This window comes from Colletotrichum paranaense, assembly GCF_030867605.1.
Source record: "Colletotrichum paranaense strain IMI 384185 chromosome Unknown Scaffold_7.1, whole genome shotgun sequence".
Classification (NCBI taxonomy): Eukaryota; Fungi; Ascomycota; class Sordariomycetes; order Glomerellales; family Glomerellaceae; genus Colletotrichum; species Colletotrichum paranaense.
The window spans coordinates 1,050,933-1,069,475 of record NW_026848965.1 but is presented as its reverse complement, the minus strand read 5'-3'; the positions used below and the strand labels follow the sequence as shown (position 1 = coordinate 1,069,475).

The 18,543-nt window shown below is 53.0% G+C and overlaps 7 protein-coding genes across 7 annotated transcripts; 4 read left to right on the top strand and 3 right to left on the bottom strand.

The window, feature by feature from the left end:
• Positions 1–279: 279 nt before the first annotated feature.
• Positions 280–2,400, top strand: CPAR01_09170 (uncharacterized protein; the record flags this gene model as incomplete). The annotated part of the gene is made up of 2 exons (XM_060493435.1): positions 280–339; positions 499–2,400. The coding sequence occupies 2 exons, from the start codon at positions 280–282 to the stop codon at positions 2,398–2,400; spliced, it is 1,962 nt and encodes a 653-aa protein (XP_060347565.1).
• Positions 2,401–2,586: 186 nt separating this feature from the next.
• Positions 2,587–4,296, bottom strand: CPAR01_09169 (peptidyl-prolyl cis-trans isomerase-like 2; the record flags this gene model as incomplete). The annotated part of the gene is made up of 1 exon (XM_060493434.1): positions 2,587–4,296. The coding sequence occupies one exon, from the start codon at positions 4,294–4,296 to the stop codon at positions 2,587–2,589; it is 1,710 nt and encodes a 569-aa protein (XP_060347564.1).
• Positions 4,297–5,156: 860 nt separating this feature from the next.
• On the top strand, positions 5,157–7,148 carry CPAR01_09168 (uncharacterized protein; the record flags this gene model as incomplete). The annotated part of the gene is made up of 7 exons (XM_060493433.1): positions 5,157–5,228; positions 5,310–5,343; positions 5,413–5,579; positions 5,648–6,011; positions 6,062–6,136; positions 6,186–6,428; positions 6,490–7,148. 7 exons carry the CDS (start codon positions 5,157–5,159, stop codon positions 7,146–7,148), a joined length of 1,614 nt encoding a protein of 537 aa, XP_060347563.1.
• Positions 7,149–7,399: 251 nt separating this feature from the next.
• Positions 7,400–9,117, bottom strand: CPAR01_09167 (uncharacterized protein; the record flags this gene model as incomplete). Its single annotated transcript, XM_060493432.1, has 4 exons — positions 7,400–8,274; positions 8,335–8,539; positions 8,600–8,869; positions 8,932–9,117. 4 exons carry the CDS (start codon positions 9,115–9,117, stop codon positions 7,400–7,402), a joined length of 1,536 nt encoding a protein of 511 aa, XP_060347562.1.
• Positions 9,118–9,771: 654 nt separating this feature from the next.
• On the top strand, positions 9,772–11,281 carry CPAR01_09166 (uncharacterized protein; the record flags this gene model as incomplete). The annotated part of the gene is made up of 2 exons (XM_060493431.1): positions 9,772–10,367; positions 10,435–11,281. The coding sequence occupies 2 exons, from the start codon at positions 9,772–9,774 to the stop codon at positions 11,279–11,281; spliced, it is 1,443 nt and encodes a 480-aa protein (XP_060347561.1).
• A 280-nt stretch (positions 11,282–11,561) lies between these two features.
• Positions 11,562–12,471, bottom strand: CPAR01_09165 (uncharacterized protein; the record flags this gene model as incomplete). The annotated part of the gene is made up of 2 exons (XM_060493430.1): positions 11,562–12,265; positions 12,348–12,471. The coding sequence occupies 2 exons, from the start codon at positions 12,469–12,471 to the stop codon at positions 11,562–11,564; spliced, it is 828 nt and encodes a 275-aa protein (XP_060347560.1).
• A 3,631-nt stretch (positions 12,472–16,102) lies between these two features.
• On the top strand, positions 16,103–17,749 carry CPAR01_09164 (uncharacterized protein; the record flags this gene model as incomplete). Its single annotated transcript, XM_060493429.1, has 6 exons — positions 16,103–16,167; positions 16,251–16,444; positions 16,527–16,579; positions 16,642–17,169; positions 17,223–17,476; positions 17,530–17,749. 6 exons carry the CDS (start codon positions 16,103–16,105, stop codon positions 17,747–17,749), a joined length of 1,314 nt encoding a protein of 437 aa, XP_060347559.1.
• Positions 17,750–18,543: the final 794 nt, after the last annotated feature.

Here is an 18,543-nt window from a genome sequence, read left to right as displayed (position 1 = left end):
CTCTTCCATCGGGCTGCCCGCGGTTTGCTCCCCAAATTAAATCTTCTGCCCAGTCGTCTTGGCCTCGCACCTCCCCGCTTCGATCGCCATTGCATAACGGAGTAGATCCAGTATCATGATCTGATCCGATCATGGCACCCACATGAAGCGATCCATCTCATTACTCAGCTCTTAACCCAACACTGGCCCTTTCTCAACTTCGCATCGTGGCTTTTTTTAGTTGTATCTTTTCCTTCTGGTCCTCTTGGCTGCTCTGGGAGAGATATCCGCGTCTCCAGCATGGTCTACTGCGGTAAGCCGTCGAAAGGCTGTTCCAACTGTCGTGAGCGCAAGATCAGGGTAAGTTCCCTATCCTTGTTGTAGACATTTCGCAACTCGTGCAGCTAGGTCTGCTCTCGTCGTTGATTGCCAAAAGTTTCTTGCACGTCGGCGGGGAGGCAACGTCTTCTCGGACGGCGGGAGAGGCTTCTGACTTTAGGCTAATGACGATGCCAACAGTGTGATCAAAAGGAGCCCGGCTGTGGCCAGTGTGAGAAGCGACAGCAACAATGTCCTGGCTACCGAAACCTCGTCGACCTCATGTTCCGAGATGAGAGTTCACACGTCATCAAAAAAGCTGCCAAAACGAAGGCAAGGGGTCGATTAAAGAATGCACAGGCCTCGAGTGCCGGATCGTCCTCCGAAAATGTAATAGCAAGCACCGACCACGACAGCTCCGATCCGAGTCCTCCTGGAACGGCCGTGAGACCCAGCGTTCGGCGCCAATATCCACCTCGTCCCATGGAAACCACGATGCAGAATATGACTATTAGGCATCGGCCACGGCAGATCCAATGGTCATCCTCCTCCTCCGATAGCGATGACGACGAAGACGGGCCTTGGTCAATGGCACCACGCGCAAGGCCTCTGTACTCTTTGTCGCCCTCATATCAGGAACGTGGCACGGCCTTTTTCTTTTCTCGCTATGTCTCCATGGACGAGAATGCCTGCCATCAAAATTATGACTTCATCTTTGATGTCTGGCGCCCCGCCAGCATGCTGCCCAGTCGACAGGCGGACGGCGTGATGGCTAGTATAGCTGCTGTGGGCTTGGCAGGCCTTTCGCACCTGACAATGTGTGCAGAAATGATGGACTGGTCGCGTCGGAGCTACGGCGCCGCTCTCAAAATGACAAATGATGCTCTAAGGGACCCAGTTGAAGCCGTCAAGGACACCACCATGTTGTCCATTCTCGTGTTGGGGACCTACGAAATGTTGAGCGGTCGTACCAACCAGACAGTGAGAGCATGGCAAAACCATCTCAACGGCGCCTCTGCTCTAGCCAAGATGCGAGGCCTCGGCCAGTTCACAACTAGAGCGGGGGCACGAATGTTCATGATGCTGACACAGATCGTCCTCATCAACTGTATGCAAAGAGACATGCCCATGCCGCAGTCTCTCATCGACCTCCGGAACCAGCTGGGTATGCTTTCGGGCGGAACTGACCCTGGCTGGCGATTATCTGGTCCCATATATAAGGTCATGCAGCTGCGGTACGACATTAACAGCGGGAAACTTAACCAAACGGCCGATATCATCAACCAACTGTCCAGCGTCGATCAAGACTTTGCCGATGTCATTGCCGATTTACCTGAAACGTGGAGATACAGATCTGTGAGGCTTGCGACATCACACCCATCCGTTTTCGATGGTCACCGCTGTGATGTATACGCTACGCTGGGGCTGGCTGCGACTTGGAACGGCGTCCGATCGATAAGAATGATGGTACACGAGACCATCCTCGGAGAGCTTTTCAAATGCTTTCAAGGTCAACACATTATGCTCTGGCCGTACGAGGCAAAATTACAGCTGGCAAAGTCTGTCGAATTGTTGGAGAAACTTTGCGAAACTGTGTTGGCCAGCATTCCTCAACATTTCGGCGTTGTCAATTTTAGAGACGCTCTGTTTGGAGGCGGCGGCGGCGGCTCACCGTCAGCCATTGTACCAGTAACGAAGTCTCCGTCTCGAATTGTGCGATCTCCTTCGATTTCTGCATCGTCGTCTTCGCCGTCGTCCGTGGCTGAAACGCCGCCAGGCCCGAGGTCTTTCAATGGCCCAACTCTGCAAGACCCAACCTACGCGAAGGGCCGCAGCAACGATGCCGAGCGGTTCATGACCCTTGCTTCCGCAAGCAACACGATTGTGTGGCCGCTGTACTTGGTTGGAGTTTCATCGTGTTGTACGCAAGAAGTCAAAGACTTTGTCGTCGACCGACTGAAAGCGATACTCGAAGAGTCGGGGTTGATGCAAGCTCATGGAGTGGCACTCATGGTTCGGGACAAGGAGGTGTATATTCCGTGGTCTGATGTATCCTGGAATCGGATGCCACAGACACATATACCGTCCGACTTGATCGTTTAGATCTGGAGAGCTTAGTGAGGCGTGGCTGAATCGCTTGCTGCCTTTGTATCAATAGACATATACATAGATGGTGCGCAGAAGATCCAAGTAGCTTTGGATGCGCAGTATGATGGTCAAAAGGGGTATCATGTCTTTTCTTCGTCCCATAGCCTTTAACTATATCAGCGTTAAATCGGCCACGATGTCTCACCAGTTATCGAAATTGCCGAATCCGCCACTTTTGAACTTCTTCTTGGCCGGTTCTTCCCAAGTATCCAAGTCGGCCGCCCCCGTATCTGCAGCAGCGGAGCCCTGCGACTTCAGGTATTTGCCCACGCCAGCTCCGGCACTCCCACTGTCCACAGTGCCGTCGGCTCGGATCCGCTTGCCCGTCCACGTTGTCTTGTCGTCTTCGGTACCTCCACTCAAGGCTATTGCCTGCCTCTTCTTTTCCAGATTCTCGATCTCGCTCTTTTCCTTGAGGAACTCTTGAAACGGATCCAGATAGACCACCACGTCTTTTATGACAATCTTGTTGAGTGGTCTGTCGGACCCGTCAGTGGGAACGTCTTCCATTTTGGAAAGCACGTCGAGCCCACCAACGACCTTGCCAAATACAGTATGCTTGTTGTCCAGGTGCTTCGTTGGCCGATAGATGATGAAGAACTGGCTTGAGTTGGTATTCTTGCCTTTGTTTGCCATGCTAAGAACGCCGCGAGCATCATGCGTCAAAGGCCCGTCGAACTCGTCTTCAAAGTTCTTTCCCCAAATGCTGGTGCCGCCCTTGCCTGTGCCTGAAGGATCGCCTCCCTGGAGCATGAAGTTTCTGATGTTTCGGTGGAAGGTGACACCCTTATAATAGCCCTTCTGGGCCAATCTCGTAAAGTTCCATACCGCGCGAGGTGCGTATTCCGGATACAGTTCGATATTGAGGTCGCCCAAGTTTGTCTCTATGCGGACATATCCTTTGATCTTGACCCGTTTCGGCTTGAGCATGTACTCTTCGTCAGTCAAGAGTGCCCTCTCGCCACTCGTCTCGGGCGTGAGGCCTGTGCTGGTGAAACTGGCGGCAGCTCTGCCGTTGGTGTAGACCGCAGCATTTGACGGGATCTTCTTCTCCGTTACCATGGATTTCCTTTGGGCTGCAGATGTCGCCTTCACAACGGCACCTGAAGAGCGGTTGACGTCGGCGCCTCCATCGCGTTCCTTCCTCGCTTTCTCGACAGCCTCTTTTGCGCGCAGGACCTTGTCACCAATCCTGCCCAGCGCATCAATGTTGACATTGCCATTCTTCCGCTCCTCTTCTTGCTCTTTGCTCAGGATAGCATCTTCGCCATCTTTGAGGTATTTAAACTGGCTCAAGTCTCTGCTAGCAGCGTTCTGGGGGTCCTGCAAGGTAATGATATCCGCTCTTGTGAACTTTTCGTCGTCAACAAGATCCTGCCAGTTCTTCGCCTTGATATTCATTCGTTCGACGGTCTCCCAGGCAAAGACGTTTGCATATGTTCCATGTCGAATCGCAACGATGTGAGTGTTGTCAGTGAAGACCTTGAAGGTGACGGGATCGATCAGATCGCCTTGGCCATCGCTTAAGCCTGCGCTCCTCGAGTCGGTTTCGGCGTTCCTTGAAAAGTTCAGCTTGATCAGGTCTTTGGCGTTCAACGGCTCGCCATTGACAGGATTTGTGTTGTGCTTGTCCAACCACGAGCTGATGATTTCGACGTCGAAGATGGTACCATCCTTGGTGCAGACTGGATTCTTGAAGGGCTGGAGGCTGGCGGCACAAAAGTTGAAGGGCAAACGGCGAAAGGAGCCTCGCGACCGCGAATTGACATTAGCGCCGGCGCTGGCAGAGTAGGCATCCGATGATGACCACTCAGAATGGGTGATGTAGAGCTTATCTGTGTTTTTGCCCATTGTCGCCGTTAACGGGAATCGGTCCTTAGGCGCTGTTGAACGAGGCTGACAGGGTTATGATGGCGGGACCGCGATGTGAAAGACGTGGGTGTTTCGTCGTAGCCGCGCCATACAATAATTGCAGAAGTTGAATCTGAGCCAGGAAATGCGATAGGAATCTTCGCTAGTAATTATGCAGGAGGGGCGACTACCTTAGCGGCATCCTGGAAGGGTGGCTGCCGTGCAGTGGCACTTTGTACCTTCCATGTATGGAGCTGAGGCAAGCTGTCCTCCCTACCTTACCGGGAGGCTCCCTTACCTTCGGATACCTATGCTACCTTCGTTAGGGATATCTGCCCCCAAACACGTAGAAAGGTACCCATGTTTCGACTAGTAGCTCTGCGTAGAAACCAGTAGCGCAGTGTTCCCTGGCGTACTGACCAATGAAACTCTCCGAGTGTTGGAAGTTCCAGTAGTAAGCGTACGTAGGTACCTCGGAGCTTGGCACGCACCTCCCTCACGCTGCAAGTTTCGCGCAAGGTCCGGTTCCTGTCTGCCAGGCTGGCACTGACAGACTTCCATCTGCTACAAGCTCCCTTCAACACCGCCTCCGTGCAACGTATCCGAATTGGCCGGATTTGCTGAATTTCACGATCTCTCAGCGCCATTATCCAACCGTACCCAAGTCGCATGCCCTCTTTCGGTTCGGCATGCTACATGCGACCATCGTCTCAGTAACATCGTCGTAGATAGAGCTGGCTGGAGCTTGACACCCAAGGCGAGCATCACGCAGCGATCGCTTCCCCTCGACTTCTAGTCTACCAAACCTTAAATACCTACTCTCCGTCGCAATCTTCCGGCCTACGGTGCCTGTTCTCAAGATGAAGGCCTGGCTCTATGCCTCCGTCCTGGGCATGTCCCTCTGGGCGGCTAATGCTCTGGAGGTGAAAATGGTAAGACTCCTATCTTGAAGCAATGATTGCGACATACCTAGCCCGGTGCCATCAGAAGCTAATTTGACCTCGCTGCCATAGGACCAAACGGACGAGAACAGACAGAGATGCTCAGGTAATTTCCACAGTGGCTGGAGAGCGTAGTTACTATGCACGACACGATACTGATAATGGTATAACGCAGGCATGTATAGCCGCAGTGCCTGGGGCGGACCTGTCGACCCTTACATCAACGTCATGTTCATCCCGAAGGAAGCGCCAGCGGACCAGGATCCTACCGTGAGCTTGGTCATCTTCGAGTGGAAAGACGAGGACTTGATTGGCGTTCGTGAGACTCCGGATGCAGAGAATGTAAGATACACTCGTTCGACAAGCCCGAGACCAATTGTAATGGGTGGCTGACACTCCGTTTCAACCAGAAAATCGGCATTTGCCAGGAAGCATTTGTTCAGAAGAACTACTGCAACGAGACGGATATTGGCAAGTTCATCATCGATAAGGAAGCCACGACGAAGTCGAAGAACATCATCGAAACGAAAGCCATCCACCTCAAGGAGCCCCAGAGCACCAAATACATGATCAAGAAGACGGGCTATTACTGCGTCCTGACCGATAAGTTCACCGCGGGCGAGTTTACCGCTGTCGTGGAGTTCCGTAATGCCTATGGCGAGCTGCCCGCGACTCAAATTCCGAAGCTACCCTTCTACGGAGGAATCACCATTCTCTATGCCTTAGTTGCCGTATTCTGGGGCTTTTTGTACTACCAGCACCGCCATGATATTCGTAAGTCGAAAGGTTCAATGCAGTTGTTGCCCATCTAATCACAATCGCAGTACCGGTTCAGAACTACATTACGGCCATCATCATCTTCCTCGTTGTGGAGATGCTCTTGACATGGGGCTTCTATGGTAAGGTTCCCTTTTCTCAGTTGCAAGAAATTAAATTGACCTAAGACAGACTACCTCAACCGAAATGGTGCGAATATCGGCTCCAAGGTGTTACTAGTAATAGTAGCCATTTTGAACGCTGCTCGCAACTCGTTCTCTTTCTTTTTGTTGCTCATTGTCTGCATGGGATATGGTGTAGTCAAACACACGCTTGGACGAACGATGATCTGGGTACGCTGGCTTGCGATTGCCCACTTTGTCTTCGGGCTCGTGTATGCGATCACCAGCTTGCTGATTACCCCAGACGCTGCTGGTAAGCCGTTATATCCTCATTACTCAAGCTACCCAGACCGTTGTAGACTAACACACTATAGGTCCCTTCGTGCTTCTCATCGTCCTCCCTCTTGCAGGTACACTTACCGGATTCTACATCTGGACGCTGAACTCCCTGAACTTCACGCTCAAGGACCTGCGTGAGCGCAAGCAGCATGCAAAGGAAGCCATGTACAAGAAGCTATGGTGGTGTATCCTGATCAGTATTTTTGTCATCTTCGGCTTTTTCTTCTTCAACAGCTTCAGCTTCGCATCAGTCAGCGACCCCGACTACGTTCCCTTCCACTGGAAGTCGCGGTGGTTCGTTCTCGATGGCTGGCTGAATCTTGTCTACTTCGCCGATGTAGCATTCATTGCCTACGTCTGGAGACCGACGGCGAACAACCGACGCTTCGCCATGAGTGACGAAATTGCACAAGACGATGATGGCACGTTCACGATGGCTGATATTGGCGGCATTGACTCGGACGATGACGACGAGGAAGCCCAACTGGGCAAGAACAACACCACTGCTCCATCATCCACTCCTGGCCACGGTGGCTCCTCGGCCGCACCGGCGAGCATGCCCCAAGCGCAGCCACAAAGACACATCCCTCGCGAGTCTTTGGATGGAGAGACCATCTTCGCAGTGGGAGAAGATGGCGACAGGTTCTCGGATGATTCTGATGAGGAAGACGCCAAGCTTGTAAGCAAGAAATAGACGGTGGGCATTTTGGGTTCCGGGCATCGGAAAAAGTAGCAATTGCGTAATTGCAGTGTAAAGTATGCACTTCAAGGGCGGCGTTGGCGCAGTATACTCGGTTTCCGTCATTCAGGAGAGAAGATTCATTGTCATGTAGAGGTCGGGGGTACCCCATTGTCAATTATATGATCGCAAATAATGCTCTCGAGTCTGCTCTCGTTTGGTATCATTTTACAGGTGGTTCCTAAACTAAAAGTACACGACAAGTCTTACACGTCGCCGCCAAAGCCGACGGGACGCCTCTTTCCGTCGTTCTCAGGCAAGATGGCCATGGCCTTGTAGACCTTACCCATCCCGCCGGGGCCACGGTCCACAAGACGTTTCCATGCACCCTCGATGGCCTGCGCCTTGTCAGCGGCCGCATTGGCTTTGACTTGCTTTATCAACACCTCGGCACGCTCTTTGATGCCCATCTGACCCAGAAATGCGCCCTGGTCGACCGGTCCGTGGACCTCAACACCCTCACTCGCGACCATCGCTGCCTCAGCGATGGCGGTGAAGTCGACGTCGGCGCTCAGGTCGACGAGACCGGGTTCCGAGAAGGGACTGACGCGGCGGTGACGGCGGATGCCTCTCAGAGAGTTGATGGGGACGGTGTCGGACGTGCCGTAATCCAGGATCAGTGCCGCACCAGAGGGCCGGGCTTTGGGATGCTGCTTTGAGCCACCGATGCGGCTGGCAAAGTCGGCGGCGTAGATGGAAGCGTCGGGGCAGATCTCGGCTACGGCGTCCGGGACGGTGGCTTTCAGACGGCGGTAGCGGGATGAAGTCTCGGGGACGTAACGCGAGTGGCGGGTTGGGCCTGTGGCGAGCGTCATTTGGAAATCGGGGATCGGGTCGCCCTGTTCTGATTTCGGTATGTTCATGGTCGCGTGGGTGGCGTCTGGCGGTGTCGGCGAGACGAGCATCTCGCGCCATTCGATCTTGGGTCCTTCAGGTTCACGAGGAGGGGGGGTTCTCGGGGCAGGTTGTCCTGGTATGGGCTCTTTGGGCGGGGAAGGGGGGACGGTGACGGCTTGGAAGGCGTGGATGGGGAGCGCATCGAAGAACTCATGTGCCACAATCAGGGGCATCTTCTCGGGGCCTGGGGATGGTGTCAGCCTTTCGAGTCCTCCCGAAGCCGCAACGGATTCATGGTGCTTACTTTGAGGGATAGACTTAATGGTCTCGGTCCAGACAATGGGTAAGTTGGTCCGCTTGCAAACGCTGTGATAGCCGACTTTGGATTCGGTCATGGGCGCGTCAGGACCGCAAAGGAGGTTCTTCTGTGCCTCTCGGAGCTGAGGGCTGGCCTCAACCATGTAGATGGCGTCGATGCTCTGCGCAAAACCCTTGAAGTTCTGCACAGTCTATATACGGAATGTCAGTCGTCAACGTTCACTTGCCCCAGGTAACTCAATTCCACTTACACGAAGCATGTCGTCCATTAGAGTGCCACGCCCGGGACCGACCTCCATGAGCTCGACGCCCTTACTAGGCTTGCCCTGGCTCAACCACTCCGCAACGAACCAGATGCCAATCAGTTCGCCGAATATCTGGGAAATCTCGGGCGACGTAACAAAGTCCCCCTTCAAGCCGAACTGGTCTCTGTTCTCTTCGGCCAAACCCGTATAGTATCCGTCAATGTCACCGGTCAGACACATGCGCATATAGCTCGCGAGAGGTACGGGGCCGGTCATCTATGACATGAACAACATTAGAGGAATGCAATCAACGTTAAGGAAGAGCGCAGGTGTAGTACCGAGATAGCCTCGGCCAGTTGCTTTGCCAAAGGCGTGGACCATTTCCTCTCCTCTCCATCCCGCCTTGAGACCGTGCTTGAAAAGCATCTGGAAGCATGCGCTGCGCTGGTCCGCTGCACGGCGCGGGATATGGTAGCGCCACGAAGGCCATCCAACAAAATTCTTTGACGAGATAGTCGCTGCATCTTTGCGTATTTCCACAGGTTCTCTTTGCTACTTCGAGTAAATTTCTGGGCTTCAACGAGCTGTCGGGATCATCGCGGGATTCCTCAAGAAAGAGAGGAGCCCTTAGTAGCACATGTGCATGTGGCACTGCAATTCGAGGAGAGGTTTCTCGTTTCGGGTGAGGCAGGTAGCCTTGTACGATGTTCGCTTCGTCCGGTTCGTTTACGGCTGCGCGTCGTGAGAGTTTCCAGTGACAAGCAAGGAGCAGCTTCTGGAGCTTTGTCAATCCAAACTTTTGGGGTACGATAAGATAAGGGAAGCCTGCAATTCCGGGACGCTACCCACCTAGCTCTGGCTGTGACTTGCATGAGCTCCCGCCGCCGGGTCCCCGAGAAAAAACAAAAGAATGGGACAAAGTCGGAGCATGGTAGCCGCCGAGTCGCCGCGCCTGATCCCTGCTTCACTGCACCACCTGAACGGCAGCGCGATTGCAAGTCGTAGGCTATTTCCAAGTGGCTTAAACTACGACGAAACTGCCACACACGAGTCCCCCCCCCCTCGACAACCCCTCTCGAGACGAAGATTGGAGACTCACCTACATCACATGCTTCTTAGTCAACAAGAGGCTTTCCCGTCTGTTGCGCCCAAATCCACAACCACCCTCGCCGCCGACCATGGCGAGCAACGCCAAGTCGAGGTGGGCAGACAGCGCAGAGGACGCAGCCTTGGATGCAAAACTAAAGCGAGAAAAGGAGGACAAGAAACGTTTGAAAGCCGAAAAGGCGCGCAAAGCCGCCGAGGCGGAACGATTGGCGCAGCAGGCGAGGGCGGCGAAGAGCAGCAATGGAACTGAGAACGACGGCGACGTCAACGACAGCACACGGCCAGCGAAACGGCGCAAGTTCACGCCCGACGCAGAAGACGGGACAATAACAGCCAATGGCGACGACGGTGCGCCACCAGATGCAAAAGAGCGCGCGGCGAAGCTCATGCGCTTCCCTGTCGGCCACTGGGGCAAGTGCCGGAGCGTGGAGAACTACGACAAGCTCAACGATATCGAGGAAGGCACATACGGCTGGGTATCGCGGGCCAAGGAAGCTTCTAGTGGCAAGGTCGTTGCGCTCAAGAGGTTGAAGATCGAACCAAGTGATCGCAACGGGCTGCCTGTGACGGGGCTGCGAGAGATACAGATCCTGCGAGACTGCAGCCATCGCAATATCGTTAACCTTGAGGAGGTTGTTGTGGGGGACGACACCTCAAAGATTGAAAAGTACGAAACCTATACATCTATCAGCCTGCTTTCTTAGTGGTGGCAACGCTAACAACAGAGTTTGTAGTATCTTCCTAGTACTAGAGTTCGTCGAACACGACCTTAAGAGCATCCTAGAAGACATGCCCGAACCCTTCCTCCTCTCCGAAGTCAAAACCCTCCTCCGGCAACTAACCGCCGGCGTCGCCTACCTCCACGATAACTGGATCCTCCACCGCGACCTCAAAACCTCGAACCTCCTCCTCAACAACCGCGGCCAGCTCAAGATAGCAGACTTTGGCATGGCACGGTACGTCGGCGACCCGGCCCCGAAGCTGACCCAGCTCGTCGTGACGCTGTGGTATCGCTCGCCCGAGCTGCTTCTCGGCGCGAAGGCCTACGGCAAGGCCGTGGATATGTGGAGCGTGGGCTGCATCTTTGGCGAGCTCCTGACGCGGGAGCCGCTGTTGCAAGGCACCAATGAGGTCGACCAGGTGACCAAGATTTTTGAGCTCTGCGGCGTGCCGACGCAGGAGAAGTGGCCCTCGTTCAGGAGCCTGCCCAACGCGCGGTCTCTGCGATTTCCTAAGACGCCCAATGTCACAGGGTCCATAATTCGGACCAAGTTTACCACACTGACGAATGCCGGATGTAAGTTGCTCAACGACCTGCTTTCGTTGAACCCGGATTCGAGGCCGTCGGCCAAGGAGATGCTGGAGCACAAATATTTTAGGGAGGATCCAAAGCCCAAGAAGGAGGGCATGTTTCCAACGTTCCCCAGCAAAGCTGGCCAGGAGAAGAGGCGAAGACATGAACCGAATGCTCCCGTCCGCGGGCAGAATGCAGCAGATCTGGGTGATGTCGACTTTAGCGGCATCTTCCAGGGCAGAGACAAGGAAGAGAAAGGCGGTGGATTCTCACTCAGGATGGTGTAAGAGAAGAGTTGATAGTTCATACGGCCATGTATCAGCCAGTATCATCAATTAAGCTATATATCAAGATAACACTCATAAACGTCTTGAGTTTACCTATATGCGGAGTCATATTTTGCCCGACCATGCTTTGACACGTAACGCCGCCCTTGGTGTTGTGTAGAAATGACCACCGTAAATGATTACCGCTGGACTCTTGTTCCTCGCTCTTGTTAGGCCCCCCAAAGCAACTAGATATTCAAAAATTACAGATGAAAATTTTTGGTCATTATAGAACACGTCGTTAAAACATGCCCACTCCCGCCACAAACCATGTGAAACTGGCCACCGTGAGAATGCTCATACCGACAGCCATGCTGAGAGCCTTGCTGTCGAGACCAGACGCAGCAGAGCACGTTGCGCAGTTCCACTCGTTCAGGGGCTTGTATTCTTGAGCCTTGTACATGCCAAACTTGAAGCTGGAATAAACACCAAGGTAGCCAGGCTGAGCGGTAGCACTGACGCTCGATTCCGCGTCGTAGATGACAAGAGTGTATTCGTCGTTTCGCAACGGCGCCGAGGGGTCGGTTGCCTGCACGCTCGAATCCCAGGTGAAGGAGGCGGGCTGAGCAAAGGTCATGTTCTGTGTCAATGTCCAGGTCTGAGCCATGGATGAGCACGAAACAAGGACATCGATGGCCGTAGGAGAGGCTTGAAGGTTTGTGTAGTTCCATCCCCAGGTGACAAAGTCTCCTATTTTGTAAAGGTTGATAGACTGAGCCGTGGCCGCTGGCGTGACCATGGTAATGCCACCGGCCGGATCTGTGTCATCGAAAGAGGTCGCCTTGGACTTGCTGGTGCCTGTCTTGGTGCCAGTGCCCGTCTCAGTGCCTGTGGGAAGCTTTGCGGTGTTGAGGTTGGTGGTCTTCGCGCCGCCGGTGTTTGTCGCCTGTGCCGTTCCTGTTGCTGTGGCGCCAGTCTGAGCAGTCGCGGTCTGAGTTGCGGCAGCTGGTGAGTAAAGTTAGCTATGGAGGTTCACAAACACAATGTGACGACGGGAAGATCCCGGGGGAAACGTGGCACGACATACCGGTTGAGGATTGATCGTTTTGCCGCACAACCAGGGCATCGACATCTGGAAGCCACTTGGGCCAGGCGGAGGCCAGAGGAGTGAAGACGGCAAGGCCGAGAGCGAGAGACTGAACGGCCTTCATTTCGATGTGGGGGGAGGTAGGTTCCCGGTGAAATTTATGAGTGTGTGTTGAATTTGAGGACGAGGTTCCTAGCGGAAGGACGTCGTCGAGGCCTTCAAAATTAACCAAAATGGTTTAAAAGGCGAGTGCAGTCGGTCGAGAAGGACCTTCTTGGTGTCTTTCGATATTCGGTATCGAATAGTCGTGGTTGAGGGAGATGGTGTTGGATCGTGGCCACCCCTTTTTTCGCAGTAAATTCGCAATAACAAAACCTGGGGGGTTGTCGTTGGCTTGTCAAGTAATTCGGGACCCGGGAGAATTGTGCTTGGTTTGTGAATTCCTCCTCTTTCAATAAACGGCCAAAAACGAGCGGGTAGAATCAAGCGAGTGTCGATGTTTCGAATTAAACAGCAAAAAAGGCGGACGTCGAGAAAGGGCGTTTGAATTGCTGCTGGGAAGCAAATCACATCAGGATGGGAGGAAAGAGGAGTCGACCAGGAGAGGGAGGAAGTAGAGGCACCAGCAGGCAGGCTAACTAAGAAGGCGCTGGAATGGGAGGAGAGATTTCGGGGCGGGTTCAACAGGAGGGAACGTGGATGGGGCTCCGATTGATTAGGTTTGGTGGATCCACAGCAACCAAGGCCCATCCCCCGAATGTGCAAGTGACTCTCGGGGAGGGCAGGGGGGTTGGGGGGATTTCCCAGCGTCTCCTCGAAGCTCCAGGGGAAGATTGGGTGGTGGCTGAAGGGTGCGAGTTTGGCTAAGGCGCGTTAAGGTAGTGACGGAATCATGGCACGGGCAAGGCCGTAATCCGTATGAACGAAGAAAATAACAATAAAAATGGGAATGCAGGGCAACGCGATGCAGCAGGTACCTAGGGAACAGGGGCGAAGCCTGTTAGGCCACACACCAATGCATTGAGAAAGATGGGGTGGCACAGCACAGCCCGGGCTGAGAAGAGGGCATCGGACCAGTCAGCAAGGGAATCCAGCCAAACAGAGGGCTGGAAACATTATTTTTTGGCTGGGGCATCCAATGCAGAAAAAAATAACCTGCATACGGGTACAGAAAGGCACATCTGCATAAGTACTTCATAGAGACGCACGAGAGGATACAGGTTCCTAGGCTACCCAACAGCCAACAGCCAACAGCCAACCGCCAGCCGCCATGTTCCAACCGTCTTTCGATCCAGTCTCTTTCTCTGTTTTTTACCAGTACCTGCCTCCTTGCGCTAGGGATCTTTAGTTCTACCGTCTAGCGTATCGACATGCCCTGGACCTTCCTCGGCCTGCGTCCCCGCCACCCCAAAGCGTTGGTCCCGACCTCTTTTTATCAGCTCGAGAGCGAAGCCTTAGTAGTACTCAACAAGATCTCGTGAGGTCTCTATCACAATTGGAAGAGTCGGAACCGGACGGGTATTATACAATGGTAAACAACAATGCAAGGCTCGTCGGTAATGAGGGCATAGGTATCCATACCTGTACAGATTCAGATGCCTTGTCTCCAAGGTAAGGTACCCAAGCATTTACTGACCTAAGCAGAAAGTATCTTACGAATAGGAGGGAAGGGACCTGGACGGACGTGAGCGTCACTGACTTGGAGGTTCGCGACCTGGTGGTGCATCGGGTTCAGCATGTGGGATCCACCCGGCACATCGTATTCCTTCCCCCCCTCGTGTTGACATCCTCTAAAAATAATTACTCGGGACACGCGCCTCCACATCTTCAATCAATCATGAGACTGAGGCGAGACCGATAACCAGCCGCTTCCATCCGTTCATGATGATTTGCAGCCATCATGACATCGCCTTCTGATGAATTGTTCCCTTTCAATACTCCATAATCTGACAAAACATCTACCCAAACACATGCCCGAGACTCAAGCCGCTATTGCCATCGCCACCCTTCATGTGAGGTGAGCATCCCGTCGGATCTCCTCACGGGTTCCCCAACCCCCGACCCGAGCAACAGAGCCACCAACAGAAAATTCCCGTTGTGTTGTCCAACAGGCTGTCTTAAGCCCGCTTGGGTTCTCACAAGTCGTCTAGCTACATACACAAGACCATTGGATAGTCGCCGAAGGCCTCTCAGCCTCTCACAGTTTCGGACCTTAACATGTTGGTGGCTCGTAACACCACCTAAGAGTTACCTCCGCTCAGCCCGACATCTCGTCAGTGCTTCGTAGCGACTACGTCTGCGGAGTACGGAGGCAGGAGGACTAGGAATGAGGTAGTCAGCATTCGCATCAGTGATGCAGAGTCGCAGGGTCTTGGCCCGCTTTGCATCAATTCTGAGCAGGTTTTTGCGTGCACATCATGCCTACACAGAGCCAATTTGCCGTGCCAATCTTTCGTACTTGCTGCACCGTTTTCGTGCATGCGACCGAGCGAAACTGCAAGTCTGCATTAATATCTTACTAGTGGCATATATTCCGACTACATGCAAATTTCTTCCGTCCCGCCGGGATCGACGTTCAAAGTCTAGATGCCCATGTCGTGATCCCTGGGACACGGTGCGACAATCAACCGGGAGTTCCCAGCTTCGTGCGGCGAACGGTTCCGTCGTTGAAGCCGGTCGTTGAAGCCGCCTCTTTTTTTGCGGAACCTCACCAGGCAAATTGACTGCACCAGTGATTCATTCAATCGCTCCAATGTATCAAGCAAAGCACAATTATGCCAATGTGGGTGCTTCTTCGAACCCATTGCTGTAATCCGAGACATATAAAGGTTCAGCAGCTGGCGAATCCCTAACACCTTGCCCAATGATGAGTTAAGACAACTGATGTTAGGCCTTTGGTGCATACTAGGGCTGCTTGGACTGCATCAATTAAACCAAGCATCCCTCCGCATAACGAGGCATTACCACTGTTATCCAGTCCTCTTCCAATTCGAAAATCCATTCCAGTCAACATCGCCGTCACGAAAGCAACCCTCTCTTGCTTGACTTGCCCTCGATGCATATTAGTGCAGTCTTTAGCACAGGAAATGGTGTTGAAGAAGTGATGTCTTATCCGGGTGTCATGGTTATGCGTCTGTATAGCTTCAGGATTATTCTAGTTGAGTACGTGATAGTTAACCTCGAAAAGCAGAGTATCCCTACAGTGACTTTCGCGCCCAATCCAAGGGGCCCCTACGTTGTGGCGTGTTCAGTCAAGGTGCTTCCGTTCTCGACATTGAGTTTGAGTAACAAGGGACGAGGTTTGGACGACTCGAGACTTCCCGCCGGATGACGTGCCGCCTCAGGGACCACGGGCAGTCCTTCTCCCATCCCCAGACACTGGCTGGACCTGAGGTGGCCTGGAGAGGATGCAGGATGGCTCTCCAAGTCACCCAACGGGGGATGGGTGGAGCACGAGCCACCACTCTCGATAAGGGAAACGAACTGCCTGCCCGCGCGCCACAGTTTACTCTTATCGATAAGATGATAAAGCTAAGGTAGGTAAGGTACCCTCAACAGGCACTGCCTACCTATTGCGCCCACACCTGGCAAAGAAGGCATTCCAAGTAGATACCTTTGTACCGCTCTCTGGCTGCCTGCCTCACCTGTACCTACCCGTACGCGACTACCTCAACATCACACACGGCAGAATTATTTCTCCAACTCCAAAATTCAAATGACCTTGGTCAATTGACATCACGGAGAATACAAAGGCCATGGCATCTACAAACGATTTCACGATCTCGATCGACCGGAATTATCTGGACACCCTCATCAGAAGGTAAGACCTCTTACTTACACCTCGGTCGCACTAGCAACCGAGCCACTCCCAAACCGGCCTGTGAATAATATCCCACGACGAAGGCTAACTACTCGAACAGGGCTCAATTGGTACGGCTTACACGACTGCCCATCCTTCATCTGTTCCTTCGTCTTCGTGAGGATTGCTGACGAAGCCTGCTTGAAGAACACCGACAACGATCCTAACTCAAGTTGTCTCACCGTCACCATTACCCGCGCCGAGCATGACATCCTTGTCAAAAAGGCCCAAGAATTCGGTATGCACACAGATTATACTATGCGCAGCTTCTTCCGGGCATCAAATTTCCGGTAATTATCTAGTTATTGACTTCTCGATAGCGAACTTGCGTCGTAACCTCATGCGAGGAGGTGTAACTGAAGCTACCCTGGCTGTAAGTCGAGGTCTCCACTTTTGACCCCAGTAAACGACACAAGCTAAGCGATGAGCTTCTAGGTATTGACCTGTGACGAGTCCAACTATCAAGAGGATAATGTTGAAGGGCACGTCACTTCATCTTCCGAGGCTCCTCAGAATGGGATTAAACGTCCAGTCGGCCAGTCACGCGTGACGACTGCCACGGCTACACGAGGAAACCAAAACTTAAGCCGACTTCCTATTCAGCAACCTGTCAAGCGTGAGTGGGCCGAGGAGCAACCTGTCAGCCTCGATGAATCTGAGGCGACGATCTCTCCCGTTGAGCCTGAGCTCAAGCCTGAACATGCTTTCGGGGATCAGAATGATTCCCAGTTGCCCGTACAGCCTCGGTTCGAGCGTTTGGCCACCAGGACTATCTTGATCTCAAACCTCGCCGAAGGCACAACTCACGCTGATATCATTGGCGTTGTGCGTGGTGGTCAGCTGCTGGACATATTCATGAGACCGTACGACCGGACTGCCCATGTGTCTTTCTTGCATGGTACCGACGCAGCGGCCTTCCTTGAGCATACCCGGCGCCATGATCTATACATCAGACAGAAAAGAGTAGGCTACGCCGTTCAGTTTCCAGCGTCACGTAGGGCTAATCGCAATGATAGGTTGATGTTCGATGGAGTGATCGGCACTTCACATTGCCTGGCCATGTTGCGAGTAAGCTCGGCATTGGTGCCAGTCGTAATCTCATCCTTCGACGATGCGACCCGAAGCTCACCGAAGAGGAGATTCGGGATGATATGGAGCACATCCACAACTTGGTTGTCATTGCTGTCAGTTTCCGAGGCGGAAGCTGTTACATCAACACGAACTCTGTGCACAATGCCATGTTTGCGCGGACCTGCATGATGAGTCGATTGTGAGTCGTACATCTCGCTGGACATAAGTGCTATGGAACTTACATGTCAGCAGCAAATACAAGGGATCTAAAATCGAGTGGGACGTCGATGAATGTGCGCAGCCCTTGCCTGCCGAACCTCAGCGAGCCCAGACTCAAGTGCCCCCGATCAGACTCCCAATGAATCCCATGACCAACCGTTTCGAGCTTTTGAAATTGGACAAGACTGAAGAGGACGAGGAAAACACTCGGCCAGAGCTTCACACAAGCTCCCAGCTAAAGATTGTGGTTTGATGAGGAATAACGAAGCCCGGATCCCGTACGATTCCCAGCAAACTTGGAATTGGGGGGGCGATCTTTGAGGGCTCCCTGGTATATGTTGGTCCTTTGAGCCTAAGGGCCACTGTTCTGAGTCTTTTGGGGGAAGGAGTATGCAATATTTCTTGGCGGGATGGTAGCACGGAGTTCTAGAGATACCCTGCGCTTCGAGTTTGTTTGTTACTTTATTAGATGCCACTCACTCCGCGGATCTTCGAGTCCATCTGCGAAGACGAAATAGACCTATGGCTAATTCCGATTTTCCAGCATCAACAAAAGCACCAACTACAAACGTATTTCTCAGGGACTTTTGTACCTTGAACTACTCGTCAAATAAGAGCAGAGTGTCTAAGCAGAAGTCTGTTTCCTGACTCTGAGTGATGTCTCATTTTCTGTCCCAAGGAAGACACTGTCTTGGACCCTTATAAGCACAGTATTGAGGACCCCGTGGTTCATTATATTGCACCTGACTTCTTGTCGTTTGCTTGTTCATTCCAGTTTCCCATGTTTTCCAGTCTCCTACGAAAGGCTAAAGGGTATATAGTCACAGATTCAGAGGAAGGAGCGTCTCCCTGGTATAGTGCAAACTTGCTGGGGCCACGTAGCCTGGTGGTTAAACGGGTGATAAGAAACTAGGGCGCTGGTTTTACGTAGGGATAGGGTTCGAGCCAACGCCCGAGCTTTTTTGTTGATTTGTTGTCCATCTTCGTCGTATTGTGGTGATGGGTTATTCGACCGGGAGGTAGGTGATGTCCTGTATTAATCAGATG